Raw genomic sequence first — 20,134 nt, forward strand, 5'->3', positions numbered from 1 at the left:
GAGGCAGGAGTGGGTGGGAGGGTGGGAATTTTGGAGGAGCAGGCATTGGAGTAAGCTCTCGTCATAGGAGCTCGTCCTGGGCTTAACGGGGGAACAGGAGCCCGTCCTGGGCTTAACGGGGAATCAGGAGCCCTTCCTGGACTTAACAGAGGATCAGGAGCCCGTCCTGGGCTTACAGGAGGATCAGGAGCCCGTCCTGGGCTTAACGGGGGAACAGGAGCCCGTCCTGGGCTTAACGGGGAATCAGGAGCCCTTCCTGGGCTTAACAGAGGATCAGGAGTCCGTCCTGGGCTTACAGGAGGATCAGGAGCCCGTCCTGGGCTTAACGGAAGATCAGGAGCCCTTCCTGGGCTTAACAGAGGATCAGGAGCCCGTCCTGGGCTTACAGGAGGATCAGGAGCCCGTCCTGGGCTTAAAGGAGGATCAGGAGCCCGTCCTGGGCTTAAAGGAGGATCAGGAGCCCGTCCTGGGCTTAACGGAGGATCAGGAGCTCGTCCTGGGCTTAATGGAGGATCAGGAGCCCATCCTGGGCTTAACGGGGGAACAGGAGCCCGTCCTGGGCTTAACGGGGGAACAGGAGCCCGTCCTGGGCTTAACGGGGGAACAGGAGCCCGTCCTGGGCTTAACGGGGCATCAGGAGCCCGTCCTGGGCTTAACGGAGGATCAGGAGCCCGTCCTGGGCTTAACGGAGGATCAGGAGCCCGTCCTGGGCTTAAAGGAGGATCAGGAGCCCCTCCTGGGCTTAACGGAAGATCAGGAGCCCTTCCTGGGCTTAACGGAAGATCAGGAGCCCGTCCTGGGCTTAACGGAGGATCAGGAGCCCGTCCTGGGCTTAATGGGGGAACAGGAGCCCGTCCTGGGCTTAACGGGGGATCAGGAGCCCGTCCTGGGCTTAAAGGAGGATCTGGCATAGGTGCATTGGAAACCCCCTCATTTTGACCCATTTGGCGCTCCACATTATGCTCCCTCGTGGTGGGCAGTGTCGCCGGCTCTCGCACCTGGTCTGACGGGTTGCTCTCTGGCTCTCCGTCATCGGTGGGCTCGGGCTTATGCCTCGTACCGTGGGGAGATTGTAGGCTGGGCTCTGGGTCCAGAGTGGACCTGGCGAGATCCTCCATTGGGCCGACTGTGAGAGGTGACCCATTTCTCACCAGATTCCACTCTATAAAGGCGGCGGAATCCTCCCGAGGACCATCTTCGGGCGACAACGCTCTGCACCTGGAGTTCAGGCTGGCGTGATAAAAGGTGCAGAGCGCGTGGTCCGGGTAGCTGGTGGCATTAGCTATCCAGAGAAACCGTCTGGTATGGTCCTCGAGAGACAGTCCCTCCTGCTCCAGCAGGAGGAGGAGGTATTCGGGGCGATAGAGGGGATCCATGACACACTACGGAAAGAAAAAGACTGTGAAAAAACGGAAAACAAAACGGAGGGAAAACACGCAGTTTTTAACTTTTTAGGTCGGGTCTTCTGTCACGGCTTACGCTGCTGGAAGGAACACGGAGCCGAGGGATAAACGAAACAAGGCTTTAATAAATCAAACATAGGCAAGGTAAGTAGTAAATGACAGGTGGCAAGTGGCAAGTAACAGGTAACAAGTTGACAAGTAGACAAGTTGACAAGTAGACAAGTAACGAGTAGACGAGTAGACCCGACAAAACAGAACTGAAAGGACAAGGCTTTTATACAAAGGATAATTGGGAAAACACAGGTGGATGGCATGACTTAATTAACAGGGACAAAAACACACAAAATGAGTCCAGGTGTGTGACAGACCAAACCGTAAAGTGTTACCAATCTTGCTGATCTTTTTTATTCCTGCCATTCATTTCAGTGGTCAGAACTAAATACAGTTAAAAAAAATGTCCTGTGGTCTTATCACTCAAACCACATTAAGAGAAATGCATGTAATATTTTTGTGTTTTTTTTTGAGACCAGATAATCTGAGACAAATGACACGACTTAATTTCTGTCCTGTGCCATGTAACTTTAGGCTATATCTCTCACTACAATTACATTACATGAAATGATGGAATGTGTGAATTATCTATTCACAAGACTATCATCAGGTTGTGAAACATGTCTTTAAAATGGGCAAAAAAATACAGCATATTGTCTAAATATTGTCTGATTAACCCTAACAATAACAATAGGGATTTAAATAAAACTTCAAACTAATAGTTTAACCTACATAAAACACAAGAATCTTCACATACTGAAAAGTTTTATAACAAACTTAAAGTTCATTCATAACAAGTACGATATCTATAACAGAGGATTATTACTGCAATCACATTCAGATGATTTTTTTTTTCCAGCTGTTGAACAATACAACGTTGACAGCCAGTCAGAATCAGACTTTAAAGAGCTCAAGCATGTAAAGCAGCAGACAACATAACTGCAGCATGCGCTTATAATGAACAGAACATTATTGTGCATTGGTGTAGATGCTAATATAGTTATAGTTACCACATAAATATTGAAAGTGAAAGTGACGTGACATTCAGCCAAGTATGGTGACCCATACTCAGAATTTGTGCTCTGCATTTAACCCATCCGAAGTGCACACACACAGAGCAGTGAACACACACACACACTGTGAGCACACACCCGGAGCAGTGGGCAGCCATTTATGCTGCGGCACCCGGGGAGCAGTTGGGGGTTCGATACCTTGATCAAGGGCACCTAAGTCGTGGTATTGAAGGTGGAGAGAGAACTGTACATGCACTCCCCCCACCCACAATTCCTGCCGGCCCGGGACTCGAACTCACAACCTTTCGATTGGGAGTCCGACTCTCTAACCATTAGGCCACGACTTCCCCTATAAATATTCGTATAGTTCTTGTATAGAGACATTTCTAGCTGGATGAAGGACCATCATCTTCAGCTCAACCTTACTGAGACAGAACTGGTGGTGGTTCCAGCTAACCCATCATTTCATCAAAACTTCTCTATACAGCCGGGTTCGTCAACCATTACTCCTTCCAGCATAGCCAGAAACCTAGGAGTTGTGATCGATAATCAGTTAAGCTTCATAGACCATATTGCTACAATGACCCGGTTCTTCAGATTTGCCTTATACAACATTAGGAAAGATTAGACCCTTCCTGTCACAGCAAGCCACACAACTTCTTGTCCAAGCTCCTGTTCTCTCCAGACTGGACTATTGTAATGCTCTCCTGGCGGGCCTTCCTGCATGTTCTTTCAAGCCTCTGCAACTGATCCAGAATGCAGCATCGAGAGTTGTTTTCAATGAGCCAAAAAAAGCTCATGTTACTCCTCTCCTCATCAGGTTACACTGGCTACCAGTAGCCGCGCGGATCAATTTCAAGGTACTGATGCCTGCCTACAAGACGACCACTGGCACTGCACCAATATACCTAAACTCACTAGTTCAATCTTATGTGCCCTCCAGAAGCTTGCATTCTGCAAGTCAATGACGCCTTGCGGTGCCATCCCAAAGATGTTCAAAAGAGTCACTCAAAAAAGTCACTCTCACTGACTTTTTCCTGGACTGTGCCCAGCTGGTACAATGACCTCCCAATCTCAATTCGAACAGACAATTCGAATCTTTAGTCATCTTCCAAAAACATCTAAAGACACATCTTTGTCGCCGCACTTTACCAAATAATACTAGCAATTACCTTTTCTTTCTATTCTAAAAAAAAATATATATATATATAGCTATGTGTACTGTGCTACACTAACTGAGACTTTTCATGGCACTTGTATACTGTTGTTGTTCTCTCCTTGGTCTGATTGCTTCTATTGCTCTCATTTGTAAGTTGCTTTGGGTAGAAGCATCTGCTAAATGATTAAATGTAAATGCAAATGTAAATTTTATAATTAGCGTTCTTGATGTCAACCAAAATTACAAATTTCTTTTTCAGTCTCCCACCATGCCTCAGTCTAACAGCATGAGCATTGCCTACTGGCACTGCTGGTTGATGTTTTGGATCAATTTTCAATCTTTCAATCAATCTTCTATAATTTTTTACAGAGAACAAAACTGCCCATTGTGCTTCGCACAGCCTTCCCGGGAGGATGCTCAAAACTTCTCCTTTGCAGATTGTTTTTATTAATTACTGTCATTCCCTAGCTACCTGTACAGTTGTGAAATGAAGATCATGATTTGTTTTGGCCAAATTTGTTTGTGGTATAGACAAGGACTGTGAACAACATCACTATGTCTGTTTTAAAGCTATGCTGCAATGACACGGCTCAGAGTTTTGAGCAGCTCAGTTCACAGTAAACGCTTTCCAGGTGCTCCAAGTTTGCATCACTTATAAAGCACAACAAACTAAACTTTATTTTTACATTTCAAACTTTTTTTGTGGACAGAAAATTATAGCATTTTAGCAGCTGTTGTTGTATGCAGAAGCTTCCAGTTTTTCTTGCGGCTGTATTGTCAAGCCATGCTGCATGAAACTGAAGAAATAAAGACATAACTGTACAGAATTTTTGCACTTCAAAATAAAACTCATTCAATATAACAACTGGCATTCAGCTCGTGTTATAGGGCTTGTGGCCATAACACTCATTTTCAAGTAGCTTTATTTCTAGTTTTCGGTAGCTGTTATGACACCATATAAAAGCACAAATGATATCAGAGTCTGCTCTTATAAAATTTTAACAATCAAAATAGGTATGGTTTTGGGTGGGGGGTGCACCATCACTTGGGTATCTAAATGTTGAGGTAAAAAAAAATATATATATATTATTATTATTTGTTAGAGCACTGTATAAAAAGCATTAGCGTTCATCAGGTCTTTACCTATCAATATTTTTGCAAATATTTCCCGGGATCTTTTCCAGTCCATTGGTTTCACTCTTAGTGAGTTGGAGGGGGTTATTTGGAATGGAGATTTTTTTTGGGCCATAGAGGGTTTGATATACTCTTGGCCAAAACTGCATCTATGAATTGCAGAAGACATCTACCAAACCACAAACCCCTTCCTTTATGTGCCAACTAACTACTCAGTACATGATGGAAGACATTGAGACATGAATACTCAACAACACTGGGTTTTGTTTGATGACACTTATGTAGTGGTGAGTATACATGATAATACACATTGATTTACTGACAGCTTTTGTTTTAAGTTTTATCTAGTATTTAATTATCATTTATTTTTTGTAAAACTTTTTTAGTATAACTATTGATAAACACTTTTGAAAGTAATTGATCACTGATACAAAACCACTAACAGCCAGCGCTACAGTAAAACTAACGGAAGCAAATACATTTGCTGAGCAAGAAAATAACTTTCACTCAAAACAGACCCACTCCCCACCAATTATAGATCACATCACAAGTAGATCAATATTATCAACAAATGTTACCATACATTTTCGCTAAAAAATAAAATAAAAATAAATTTTATATATATATATACTGTATATATATATCTGGATTGGAGTGTCTCAGCATGGAGTGATATGTCCTCTAGAGCACCAATACCTCTGAGCTTGTTTCTCTTGCTAGCAGCCAATAAATATGGTCTAGCCATGCTGACAATTTACATTTAATCTTGGAGTTTGACAAGTCCAATGAATCCACAGTTGGGGGCTAGGCTATCAAACGGCTTCCCACCGGGATCTCATGATAGCCAGGCTGGAGAGGCAAGCGGCGAACAGGGAACTTGGCACAACAGGGAACAGAAATCCACTGATTACCAAAATGGATGTTTTATGGCTAAAGAGCTCATTAATACTCTTTAAATGACATACGCCTGTTCTAGTAGTTTGAGATATTAGAGCATAGCTCTTATTAGCAGATAAATGCTAACTACGCCACAGCGACAAAACCAGAACTCAATGGTGGTGCATTGATCCTACTAAACCGAATACAAACAACCCAAGAAAAGAAGAATGCACCCTACGGTTTACAATGAAAGGCCATATCATCAATGGGTTGGGGAATTTACATCCTTCATCTGGCATCCTGTGGTTTCAGTCACTTTTTTCAATGAATTTTTAAGGAATTCTCCCAAGTGGAAAGTTGCACATAAAAATAACGCACAATAAGTTTGCGTTTTAGAATTCTTCCTAATTAAATCCTTACTTTTTTCCCCACACGGTACAATAAAAACATGACAACAGTGTTGCGAAAAAGTATGCAAAATACTATATATTTTAAGTAACTTGTAAACGGTATTCTATGTAATGGAACATATTAAAATGCTATAATGAAATAAAATACACAGTGTAAAATAGCCATTACTTGTAACATTATCCTAATTAGAAAAAAAACAAAATAGTGAAGCGACGGAATCGGAAGGGACCCCCTACCTGAGCATCACGCTTCCTCCACTCCTGGGTTTGCGTTTGCTGCTGGACCATGGCGGCCCTCGCATGCTTGTCCAAACTATCGATTTCCCGCTGGTGGTCCTGGACCAAGCTGTCCTTCTCAGCATTGTGTGTCTGGAGTAGGTGCGTCCGCTCCTGTTCATGCTGCAGTTTCAGTTCCACAATCTGATTGGACAACAAGGAGTAAGACTTCATCAGCGGAACATCCCTGTCGTCATGACAACTTGTGCATGGCTCAGCGAAGAAAAAAGTTAATTTTTCCCTCAACATAAGAAACCTATGCAAGTTTTTGCATCACTATGATCTCATCAATTTTTTTTATATAAAAATAAATAAATAATAATAATTAAAGACAAGGAAGCAAGAAATGAACACATTAGCTGTGTTTTGTATTTTTACGTGTAATCCTATTTTATTCCAAAAGAATGCTCAAAAAAGAAAGAAAGAAAAACACTTAATTCATTGATTAAATTTATTTGAAATTAATTAATGTCCATACAGTATGTCATGGGTGACGTACTGCAACTTTAATAACCACTTACTGTTACGTCTGAATCCTTATCCAAAGTGTTGCGCTTTGACAAAAATGGAAAATGAAGAGCCTAAAAAAATCCCAATCTGCCCGGCATCCCTGCTAACTTCTTTTTTCAGAGAAAAATGCGGTCAGCATTGAAAGCAAGAAGGAAAATATTGAAAGAACACAAAAGCTAGCAGCGGTATTATCTCGCTGACTTGCACCTGCTGTGTGGAGAGCCGATCCTGGCAATGAGAGACAGTGCCAATGGTTCCCAAGGTCCGTTCCCACTCTCCTCCGGACGGGAGACGGTGACCTTGGCCGGTCCGGCCCCCATCTCCCAGCTAGCCTGCAGCGAGAGGCCTGGTCCCCACAGTTTTCAAGCTAATCCCCCAACATTGTGTGACTAGGCACCCTACCTGGCCTGCCAGCTAGAGGCTGCTGTGGTGCTATTGAGTGTAGGTGATGAATGGGATTTCAGCTTGTTTCTCTCAGCCAATCAGGCACATGGCCACAAAAGACGCTTCAAACAGTCCCATGGCATTTCCAATTTCAGTGGATTTTGAAGAAGCTGAAGTAAGATTTGGTGAGAAGATTCCTCATCCTCCAGCTTTATCGATTTCTGTAGAGGAAGAGACGTGGATGCAAGCAGACATCTCTAATGGGGCAAAACCGAACAGCCAACAGAAAGAGCCTCAACTAATTGATCAGGGACTGCAAAAGTACGCAACCCTGCAGTTTTAAAGCAATAGGACAGATTTCTTCATAACACGCCATGCATTAATATGCTAACCTCGGGTAAACAGGCTGATTCTGTTGGGAGGTACACTACAATACGACCATCCAGTTTGCAATATATACATGTCATGACAGATGAATAGACCGTGATCAGTGATTACCTTAGTTTAAAGCCCCGTGTATATCTTGCTGTGATGGGTTAAACCTATCCCACAGCACTTGTTGGACAAGCGACAAAGCAAGGCTTTGGTTTTGACAATTCTGAGTTAATTTTTTTCGACGAAGGGTGAAAATCCACGGCAAATATGTGGCGATATGACAGTGGGAAAGCGAAGGGTGGGGGAGAGATTGAAAACATTTAAACGTCACAGAAAGGGCTGCTGGGTGCCGGGCTCTTAAAGCGCCAGTGCTGAATGGCTGCTGTCTCTGGGCAGATGTGATTAGCGCCCCTCCTAGAGCGCCAGTGTTTGGATCATGGAGCGGTGGGCGACTGAAGGAGGCTCCCTGGGGAAAGAGTGCGGTATCAGAGAGGAGGGAAGCTTGGCGGCACTCAGTAGGGGTTCTGTTTGAAGAACGAGGAGTGGCGGAAAATATATTCTATTATTCAGAGTATAGAAACTCCAAAAATCATTCTGTCTATTTGTTTGTGTCTGGCTTTTTAGCGTAAGAAAACATGAAAATGAAAAAGAAAGAGACATTATGAGATGGACAGTTTGGTTGATGTTGATTGATAGGATAGATTGCCATCTCCACAGTTGTGAGTGGGATGTTGTTGATGTCATATAATGCGCAACTTCTTACTCGTTGTGACCTCAGACATCAGCTTGGTGTCGGCACTCAAGCTGGCATGATGTCGAATGGTGAGGGGGTCAAAGAGAAACAACACTTCCATAGAAATGGACTCTTTTAAAGTCCCATTGATGGGAATCCTGGGGAATGTTTCTTTGTGTCCATATGAATGGCTTAAGTGACCCTCAGACCACAGTACTCTCATTAAACCAGTAAGAAACATCTCAGCTCGCTAACTTAAAGGTGTCATTCAACTAGATCTTTACGAACTTTAAAAACCTTCAAAAGGTTGATCTCAGAAGAAAAGATACTAATAGATGCTTCCCAGTGATTCCTAAATGCATGACAAATCAGTAAAATGCAATATTTTAAAGTTGTAATGTTTTAATATTGTGTAGTCAATAAGTGAGTACAGGGGCCAAAGTGAGTTTCAGGCCAAAGTTATGAAGCATAGTTTAAGGTAATACAATTATTTGCATTGTGATATTTTCAAGACAGTTGTGATATAAAATGATGTAAAAGTACTTCATTTAAATAATATATATTTTTCTGAATCAAGACAAATTTCTTAAATTATGATAATGCAATTTAAGAAATGTCCTTTAAAATAGGGTCCAATGTGTTTGACTTTTCCATGTTTATGTTTCCATCGGGGTTAACCCATATTTTCAATTTCACATCGCATTGTGTTGTGTTTTGGGGTTAAAGGAAATGTCTATAAACTTAACGGATAATGTCCTGCCAAACAAACAAACAAACAAATATACATACATACATGGGCCTTTCAAAGTTTTATTTTCTTACAGTAGAGGATGTACTTAATTATCATGCAAAATATAAGCAAATATATTTCTTTGATTTTGGGATAAAAAATGACCTGGATGACTCTGGGGGAGTGACATTACATTTTGAACATAACAAATAAATTTTGACACTCAAAGGTCTTGTCAGGGCTTGTTACCTTGGCAACCGTATCTCCCACAGTTACATTAAAATTGCTATTCTTTTATTTAATGATATGATCACAGCAATTATAAAGGACGCAACATGTGTGTTAAGAAGATGGGAGATAGTTGCTAAATTTGCTAATTGTCAGACCAATTATTATTATTATTATTATTATTATTATTATTATTTATTGTTGTTTGCCATATTTAACACATTTAGCTCTAAAGAAGATTATATTAATAATAATAATAATATATATATATATATATATATAATAATATATATATATATATATATATATATATATATATATATATATATATATATATGTGTGTGTGTGTGTGTGTGGTTACACTGTATTTTAGGGTTTTACAATGTAAATATACATTTAAGTACTGAGTAACATCTATTAACTACATGTACTTACTATATGGTAAGGGTTAGGATTATGGCTTGGCTTAGGGTTACTTGCATGTAATTATGCAGAATTTATAGTAATTACTCTAGTAAGTAGTTAAAATAAAGCGTTACTCTTTTTTGTGTGTGTGTGCATCATTTACTGATGTGATTCAGTTTATGGGACAGTGAAGTCTGAATAGTCTGAATAACAAAGATAGTTCTGAATAGGCCTGAATATAGCCTGGTTAAAACCAGACCCTTTTCAGTTGAAACTGAGTTAGGGTCTGGCAAAGCCTATTAGACGTCTCGTTTCTAAAGGGGCGTCACCGACGGACCTCGTTCAAATGCCTCTGGGTGCAACTGGATAGACCTAAAACCAATCAGAGCGATGAAGGAGATGACGTATCCAGTCGGTAAGACAGCGATAACATCTTTTTTAGATATGAAGGCTTCAAGTGTTGTTCTTTGCTCGGGTTTTAACGCAAAGTTAAAGTTTAAATCACTTAAAACAGACGCGATAGCAGTTTCAAACGAATGTTCCTCTGCAGCATCCATCTTTGTAATGTACAAAATCTGCTTTACCGTCGCTGCGCTGTCGTCATGGTGCAAACCCCGCCTCAACGTTTTTGATTGGTGCCGCGATTTCGGCGGCACAGAAACGAGCTAGATAGTCCTCTTTGCCAGACTATTCTGTAGAGAGAATTGAAATTCGCCGGAAGTAGTCTGGGTTTTCCCAGGCTAGCCTGAATAGTTCCCTTGCACCAGATTTGGTTGTCTGGTGGTCACCCTCTAGTGGCTCCATCAGCAAGTTTTTTCAGCTTTTTCCAATCTATTACACACTTTTGCTCTAGAAAAATATTTGCCAATTGTAAATCTCCAATTTTTGAGTAATTCAGCGATTGTGGTCTTTAGACCAAGCCTCACAATAACCTGCCTTCATGTTTTCAGTTATTCAAATAATAAACATAGCACTAATTTATTAATTTATATATTTACTGGTTTTGATTACCACTATGATTATTTACCCTTCAAATCAAATGAACAAAAAGAACAAATGAACAAAAGTCAACACTGTTTGACATGAAATTTTAAACGGAACATATCACATATCCCATATTTTAAAAAGGCTACATGTTCCTGGTGTAACTGTGAATGATTAATCAATCTGACCATGTGGGTGGGAACAATAGGAGCAAGTTTCAATCACTTCCCAATTAACCACCTGTCTGCCGCTAGCTGTGAGAACCACAGGAGGTGGAGCACATGGAGGTGCATTTTTGCCTGTTTTCCTCTCACAACCCTGTTCCCCGTCCTGAGCTAACCTAAGCTGCATAGCCACTAGCTTGGATTTTTGCCCTTTGATGATGGAGGAATATTGTAGAGTTGTTTTGAGGCTGCCAAAACATTTGAAGCGACAAAACAAAATGAGGTTTCATTGACTGATGACGGTGTACTGTTTCATATAAACACAAATATTTAAATATTATTTTGTGCTAATTAAAAGAAAAGTGTGCAAAACATGCCTTGAATATTTTAAAGGGGTCATATGATGCTTTTTGTAAATAATCTCTAATGTAAAGATTAATCTTTAATGTAAAGACAGTTAAAGGGATACTCCACCGTGTTTTCATATTAAACTATGTTTTTCCCTTAACCAAGACGATTTGATACATACCTCTCTCGTCTCAGTGCGTGCACTCAATAGCTTTGGCGCGCGGTGACACTTTGAAAGCACTTAGCTGAGCCCATTCATTCAATATGGGCCAAGCAGAGAAGCTACCAAACACCTCCACGTTTTCCCTATTTAAATACAGTTACTAGCGTAGTGTAACTCGACCTAGGACGGTAACACAAAACAAAACGTTGCGCTTTTCTAAGCGTGTCAAATGGATGGAATGGGCTCAGCTAAGTGCTTTCAAAGTGTCACCGCGCGCCAAAGCGATTGAGTGCACGCACTGAGACGAGAGAGGTATGTATCAACTCGTCTTAGGTAAGGGAAAAACATAGTTTAATATGAAAACACGGTGGAGTATCCCTTTAATAATGTCCTTAGTTTTACTATCAGTTCAAGCCCGAAAGGGAAACAGTCACGTGACATACACATTGATGAAGCTTGTATTTGTTTGCAGTACACAAGCCACAGACAGGACAGCTAACTCCACTGTGTGACCATCTCTCTCTCTCTCTCACACACATGCACACATGCGTGCACGCACACACACACGTGCAACGTGCAAAACTCAACATTTGAACATTCAATAGCAAATACTTAGCAAATAACAAAACATACTTACAGTAGCTGATTCAGAATTGATCCAGATTGTCCTAGCAAAGTCAGAATTAACTCCTCTCCTAGTTTCACGAAATGGTCATCCATAAAATGTGTTGCTGTTCTGTTGTTACTAATCTTAAAGATTCCTAAATGCATCTACTTTCATTTGGGTGGCATTAAGCAAATATTTCCACATAGTGATGTAGACATGTGGGGCGTGTTTGAATGAGCCATTTTAGGGGTGTGTGGCTGAATCTTAATCTCTTTGGATTTGAGACTTTAGTCTTTGCAACTTTACAGATCTTCTTCATGCACCAAGAGCTTGTAACACTCCAAAGAGAAAGGAAAAATTTTAATCACATCATATGACCCCTTTAAACTAGATCTTCTATTAAACTTTACTTACATTAAACATTTTGTATCTTCTTGACAGCAGTGGTTGTTGGTCTGCATCTTTTATTAAAATACAATGACTTGCTGTTTTATTTTTCAACCACCCTCCAGTCATGTCACTCTGATATTTCTGATATTTCATCACCCTACTTTTCTAGTTGATTATCTAGTTTTATGTGGATACATGTCACATCACAGAGCTTAAACTGATTTCAGAATGGGTTCTACATTGACTACACTGTAAAAAACGAATCTTGCCATTTTCATTTTAAAAAATGAAGGTGATAATTAAAAATAGTGTCTTCTTTTATTCAAGAAATTGTGCTTCAGTGTTGTACAAAAAAAATAATACTGAGAACCTTTCACTAATAGAATCAAGAGATATGTATTCCTAATCTTTTTGAGAATGAACTCATAATAATGTTAAATTCATTGTGTCATAGATTAAACAATTTAGGAGATTTTACATCATTTATTCAGGAAGATTTTATTTAAAAAAGCCTTAAAAACTACCCAAAATATATTACGTGCATTATTTTCACAATATTTTTTTTTACGTAGATTGCTCATACCATTAAATTACTGTTTCTTTATTGTTATTGAGCCCACGATAAAACATTACATTAATATGCTATTTGAAAACAGTCTGCGAAATAAAATAAAAATAAGAAAATGTTGTAGTTATAGTCATAAAAAAGCAAAGATATTATATAACAAATACAGCATAACACTATGGTTACTTGCAAGAGGTATAGTTGTCACATTTGTTTGCTAATTTTTTTTTTTTTTTTCAAAAAAGTAAAAGAGAAAATAAATTATGTAACAAATATAGAATAGGGGTATCTGATATGGCAAAATATATATCACATTATATTCCAGGAAGGATCACAATCCATAATCTTATACAAATCATTTTTTTAAAGACTATTTTAACAGTTCCTGTGCAGTAAAAAAATAAAAATAGTAAAATATTCTCAAGCTTACTGAAGACAAAGCTAATTATAAGCAATAAATCAAATCAATACAAATGAACAAAGATACAAATGAAATCACCACTGCTTATCCAACTACGGTTTAGGGACATTGCTACCAAGTAACCAGTAAGTGAACAGTTTTTCTGCTACTCCTCCCAATTTTGTCTTTAAAACCATTTGGCTGCAGCTACAACATTTTCTCAGCAATGCTTTGGATGCTAACACTCAACTTAGTATGTCTCTTTGGCAGCAAGCATTGTGTTTGCTAAAATGTATGCCACTCCTTGCCCAAACTATACATCCCAATTTAACACCATTCTTCCATCGTCTTTCTATCTCTAATTTGTATAATATATATATATATATATATTTATATTAGGGGTGTAACGGTACGCAAAAATTACGGTTCGGTACGTACCTCGGTTTTAAAGTCACAGTTCGGTTCATTTTCGGTACAGTAAGGGAACGAAATGCAAACATTAAACTGCAGGTTGTTTATTACCATAAACTTTTTTAACAATTTGTTTACACTTTTTTTAAATATTTTTTCATAAAATCTATATAAAATAAAAAAAGAATAAGAAATAAAATACTGCTGCAACGTTCTCCACTAAATAAAATACTCTAAGTCTCAAACCAATATCATATTATAAAATATAATGAAAAATATAAATAAACTATGATTACAGTGCAGCATTACCAATCCCAGCTTGTAGGCCTGCTCATATTTAAAAAATATATTTAACTTTTCCAAACTGTGAAGTGCAGCATCAACAGTTTCAGTTTTCAGACCTGCTCAGATTTCATTATTGGGTTGGACCGATCGGAATTAAGAGCAAAGGTCTGTTTAAATGCCGACGGGAGCTGCGTTTGAATTACAATCGTTTTTTTCTAGTTGTAGTGATGTTCACACTCGCGTGATGCCTTTTGAAAACCTTAGACCGGTGACACACTGGCATATTGCACCTGTCAAACATAGTCTATTTTGCCGTCAATACTGTTGACGGTGTCCTTTATCAGTAGGCTTTATATTTATGCTCAACATGAAGTATAGATATTGTTATCGTGAAGACAAGATCATGGTCTGTCGGCGGTCTCCCTCTATGTCACCTATAGCAGCAGCAGCGCACCAGTGCAGTGTCAGGCACGATTCTTGTGTGTAAAGACACAGAAAACGCGAAGCAGCCGTCACGCAACTGACACGCAGCAGAAACGCCACGCTCACGCCACGCAGCCAGTGTGTCACCGGCCTTAGAATCAGCTGCGGGGCTGGACTTGTGCTGAACGCGGAGACTTCCGTCACTTAATATTTTCGTTTAGAAACACGAAAATGTACCTATGTTCCTGCACACAAAATATTGCATTCAGTCATTCGGTACACACGTGCACCGTACCGAAAGCCCTGTACCGAAACGGTCCAATACGAATACACGTACCGTAACACCCCTAATATATATATATATATATATATATATATATATATATATATATATATATATATATAGTTAGTCACACTGAAGGCCAGTTCACACCAAGAATGATAACTATAAAGATAACGATATTAGCATCCACACCAGCGAGTGATATCATCTGTTTATTCTAAGCGCACACTTGTCTGCTGCTGTAAATTCTTAAGCTCATGACAACAGGATTGAATCTGATTGGCTGTCAAAGTTTTTATCGTTTATCAACTGGAAAGAAACTTTCTGAAAGTGATTCCAATTATATAGTTTCTCTGTGCCTTTATTGTTATAGTTGTTGTGTGGACGCTGCTATTCTTTAATATTGAGAACTATTTTTATAACTATATCTTTATCGTTATCTTTATAGTTATCATTCTTGGTGTGAATGGGGCTTTAATGCAATGCAAATGTATTTGAAGAAAAGTTTGACCTGCTGCTCATATCTTCGCTGCAGCTCCTCCAACTGGTAACTGAACTCTTTAGACTGCTTTTCTCGTAGGGACTTAGAGCGAATCAGATCGGCCTCTACTTTCTCCATCTGAAAGCAGAAAACACAATGAATTACAGTTAAAATATTGTTTATGAGAACGTTAGTGCTGGCTGAAAGTAACATTGACACATTGATAATAATGGTTCCAATAAGCTGAAAAATACACAAGGCAAAAATAAAATAATAATATCAACATAGTTCATGTAAAATGGATTGATACTTTTTGGTTTTATGTATATACTATTTTTGGTATTATTTATTTTATTATATTAGTGCTGTGTGTGCTACCATGATAGTGTCTGTGTTTGACTCGGTGCACCCTCTATATATGAGTGCTGGTCATGTTTTATATTGTATTATACCATATATTATTATGTGGTTATGAATTAATTTTTTAGGTAATATATATGTACATATATATCAGAATAATGGATTCGGTCTCTTAGCTGGCTGAAGATACTCTACATTTAGCATGTGCAAGTCAAGGCCATGTCCGATTATCCAGAGGACGTTCCTTTCTATGATGCTGTTACAAACAGATGAATGCAAATGGACAGCAAAAAAAGAGAAAGAGAGGGGGTGGCAGGAAAAGAGTGTGGAAGACTTTGATGTGGGCTGAATCTTGGACAGATGATGATCGCTGGAGACACAGGGTGGAAAGAGAAAGGTGAATCAGAAAGAACATGAGCAGGATGTGGGCAGCAGCTCTGAGTCGAGCGAGAGCTTAAGCATCCCCTAACGCTCGCCCACAACTACATGACCATTAGTCCATGTGTACACACACACACACACACACACACACACACACACACACACACACACACACACACACACACACACACACACACACACACACACTCACACACACACACACACACACACACACACACACACACACACACACACACTCGCAGTCTGCCCAGTGTTATGCTCCAAAAGAACTGTACCCACACAGTGCCAACATGACTTATTGCAAGCCTGTTTAAAACTTCCTGTGGGAACCTCATTACTGATCGCACATAAGCACACAGAATAATCGAAAATAATGCTGGGCTCCATCAAATGCTGTATGTAGAGTATACAGCCTACAAACCTAGGCTACATTTCAGCAAAACTAAAAAAAACATATCATTCACTGAAGTTTCCAGGTGAAATGAACACTAGTGGGAGTACAACACCAACACATTTAATTTATTTTCATGCTAATTATGATTACAGATTATTGATTTCTAAAGATTTAAATGCACAATATTATGAACTGAATATACTTCTATCGTAGTCCATAAACTAATTAATTATAATGGTTGCATCACATAACCAGCTGCATGTGTATGGCTTTTCTGACACCGTAAACTTGCTTGATAGCATACCTGGTAAACAATGCACTTGGGTACGAGTCTCAAGAAAAAGGAGCTCAAAGACTTGTAGAAGCAAGCTAAAATGGCATTGTTGCTTGAGGAAATGTTTGCTTTTGTTAGCACTATAGTTCAGGTTTAGTGTGGTGTTTAGTGTAAGTTGTGTGTTATTTTATATAACACAACTGAGCATTAACCTTTTAGTGCCACTCACTTTGGAAGTGTCAGGAAATGTGCAAGAATCAACGTACAATCAAATGTCACCACAGGCACGTATTTCCTGAGACCCTGGGTTGATTCCAACTTATATATCTCTGACCTCCACCATCAAAGCATTGTCTAATTCTGAGAAGATGAAGCTTCTATCAACAGACGTCTGCTGTCAAACAAACTGTGGAGGATAAACAATACTATGCATCTGGTTTAATGTACAGATGTATGAGAGGATCTCGACCAGAACGACATAGCAGTATACTGACAGATCCAATGGCATGAGTTTGGGATGGGACTGTTTGACTGACCAATGGTATTTGGTGACACAGAAAATATACACTTAAGCATTCTGATTGAGCATTTAGCATGCATAGTATGTGTATACTGAGACTGTTTATCCTGTGTTCACTGTTCCAGTCCAAGGCTCTTCTCTAGCTAGCATTTAGTGGAATGACATGAGACGAGTTTCTCTTCTGTTTTTCTGCATTAGTTTGTAAAAGTACTGATGACAGGACTGTGAGTCTTTTTGAAGAAAAGCAGATGGATGCAGCCTCCATTGCACATGTGCTAAGAATGGCTGTGGTGTGTTTGTGACTTTTACATGTCTCCATCAGCAAAGCAGTACCAGGACTGTGACAATAACTTTCACAAGAAATAAGCATTTAACAATTTAAGTAATAAATCTTTATATATTAAAAACATGACTAGTTGCTAAATCTCCAAGGTACATAAATACTCATCTTCTGAGTGAAAGCAGGAAATAAGATAAAGCTGATTTGATGTTACCCACCAGGGCTGTGTTTTCCAAAAGAATCTTAAACCTAAACAATATATATATATATATATATATATATATATATATATATATATATATATATATATATATATATATATATATATACAGTACAGACCAAAAGTTGGACACCATCTCATTCAAAGAGTTTTCTTTATTTTCATGACTATGAAAATTGTAGAGTCACACTGAAGGCATCAAGGGCTATTTGACCAAGAAGGAGAGTGATGGGGTGCTGCACCAGATGACCTGGCCTCCACAGTCACCGGACTTGAACCCAATCGAGATGGTTTAGGGGTGAGCTGGACTGCAGACAGAAGGCAAAAGGGCCAACAAGTGCTAAGCATCTCTCGGGGAACTCCTTCAAGACTGTTGGAAGACCATTTCAGGTGACTCCCTCTTGAAGCTCATCAAGAGAATGCCAAGAGTGTGCAAAGCAGTAATCAAAGCAAAAGGTGGCTACTTTGAAGAACCTAGAATATGACATATTTTCAGTCGTTTCACATTTTTTTGCTATGTATATAATTCCATATATAATTCCACATGTGTTAATTCATAGTTTTGATGCCTTCGTTGTGAATCTACAATTTCCATAGTCATGAAAATAAAGAAAACTCTTTGAATGAGAAGGTGTGTCCAAACTTTTGGTCTGTACTGTATATATATATATATAACAACATTAGAACAAATCATCAGTGGCCTTTAAAATCTATGATTGGAAAACACAGCCCATTGATTGGTCATTGATTTTGATTATTATTCCTATTTTTTGTTTATTTTAATATGGTTTCTTTATAAAACCTGAACTAATGACTCATTCACAACAAGACTAGCAATATTTATAAAGAAAGTAAACCAAATCCATTTTGATTGGGTCATTTAGTTTTGAATGACGATTTGAATGATGAATTTTGTTATATGGAGGCTAAATAAGAGACTTTTAACAGCTAGGTAACAATAGCATGAAAGTTTGGTTGTGCACACATTGGACACAGCTGTGGCAGTGAACCCGGGTGGCGCCGCAGCGGCCCGCTCCAGCATCTGTGCGCAGGATGTGATGTGAGACTGCAGTCATGTGCACTGTGTTGATGGGACAGACTGAACACCGCTGTTTGGGAGGCTGGAACTGTTATGATGGAAATGGTGAATGTACAAACAGTCATACAGAATACATGTCAGGATGAGTTACTATTCCTGATGACTAACAATGGGATCTGTTTGCTCATCTAATACCAAGTCAGTGTCTGCTGTCTCGAAGAAATGGATTCAAACACCGTAAAAGCTTTTCAACACAGCAGATGAGTCCAATAGGGATCCTCCGCAATCCTTTTTTGGCCTTTTTGACAATTAAGGTCAACACACCTTGTGAGTCAGATAACCCTGCAATGCCCACATGAGCACCACAGCCCCATGTATTGGAGCACATGTGCTAACTATAAGTCATGCTGGACGCTTTACAATGACATGAATTGTCATCTGAGAGATGCTCGCTGCCCATATGGTGGAATGCAGTGACATCCTGTGAGACTGAATGAGGGGACTGGATTGGATATGATTTATGATCCAGTCTACAGTACTTATCGCTTGCTGTCTGGACTACTTGGAACAATCCACAGATCAAATAAACCCTGAGATGTCAGTGAAAGAATGTCTCAGATTCTCAGCCTCAAGAACACACATTTAGGCAGAAAGAGACTATGACTGAATTGTGAGGCAACCAATCACAGATTTCATACATGGAATATAACCTGGGATACATTTGATGGTTTTATGTTTCATAAGAATGAGATTACCACTTAGAGAGTGTACTATGATTTTTTTGTTAGATTCTTGAAAATGATTAGTTGCTAATAACTAGAATAGGATCAATGTGTGGCATTGTTGTTGATAACAGCTAAACCCTAAAAAATATTCACACTTAAGTTCTAGACCAATTCTCAATATTAACTAACTAATAACTACAGCATTTGCGTCTAACTTCTAATGACTGCTTATTAATAGTTAGTAAGGCAGTTGTTAACTTTATGTATGGGGTCAGATTTAGGGTTTTAAAATATGGTCATGCAGAATAAGGAATTAATATGAGCTTTATAAGTAATAATAAACAGTCGATATGCTAATAATATGCACAGTATTAAGCAATTAGTTAATTGTAAAAATTGGGAGAAGGCCAAACTTTGACTGTCCAAAAAAAAAAAAAAAGATTTTGATACAGCAAAATTTGAATTATGATAATTCCTATATAAAATTATTGTGCTATTCGATATAACATAGACACATGCATTTGCTTACAACTCTGAAAGTTTTTCATTTAGCTGAAAACCAAAACTAAATATAAAATGTAATAATTTTTTTTTTCAACACTTACAAAGATAAACAACAATAAAGAGTGAATATTTTCAGTTGCTGAAATTTTGGTGCATTGCCACTAAATGTCTTTCAAATTATATTATGCTTTAATATTAAGTGTCTATAACTACTATGTACTT

The 20,134-nt window shown here is 39.0% G+C and overlaps 1 protein-coding gene across 6 annotated transcripts in view; it reads right to left on the reverse strand.

Moving 5' to 3' along the window:
* Positions 1–20,134, reverse strand: part of LOC132140432 (centrosomal protein of 112 kDa-like) — a 227,079-nt gene that overhangs the window by 96,570 nt on the left and 110,375 nt on the right. For all 6 annotated transcript variants that reach the window (XM_059549213.1, XM_059549250.1, XM_059549233.1 and 3 more), the window contains 2 exons: positions 15,225–15,332; positions 6,287–6,469 (listed from right to left, as the gene is read on the reverse strand). In XM_059549213.1, the coding sequence (XP_059405196.1) occupies positions 6,287–6,469; positions 15,225–15,332 (291 nt within the window). The remainder of the gene's footprint in view (positions 1–6,286; positions 6,470–15,224; positions 15,333–20,134) is intronic.

This window comes from Carassius carassius, chromosome 1 (assembly GCF_963082965.1).
Source record: "Carassius carassius chromosome 1, fCarCar2.1, whole genome shotgun sequence".
Lineage (NCBI taxonomy): Eukaryota > Metazoa > Chordata > Actinopteri > Cypriniformes > Cyprinidae > Carassius > Carassius carassius.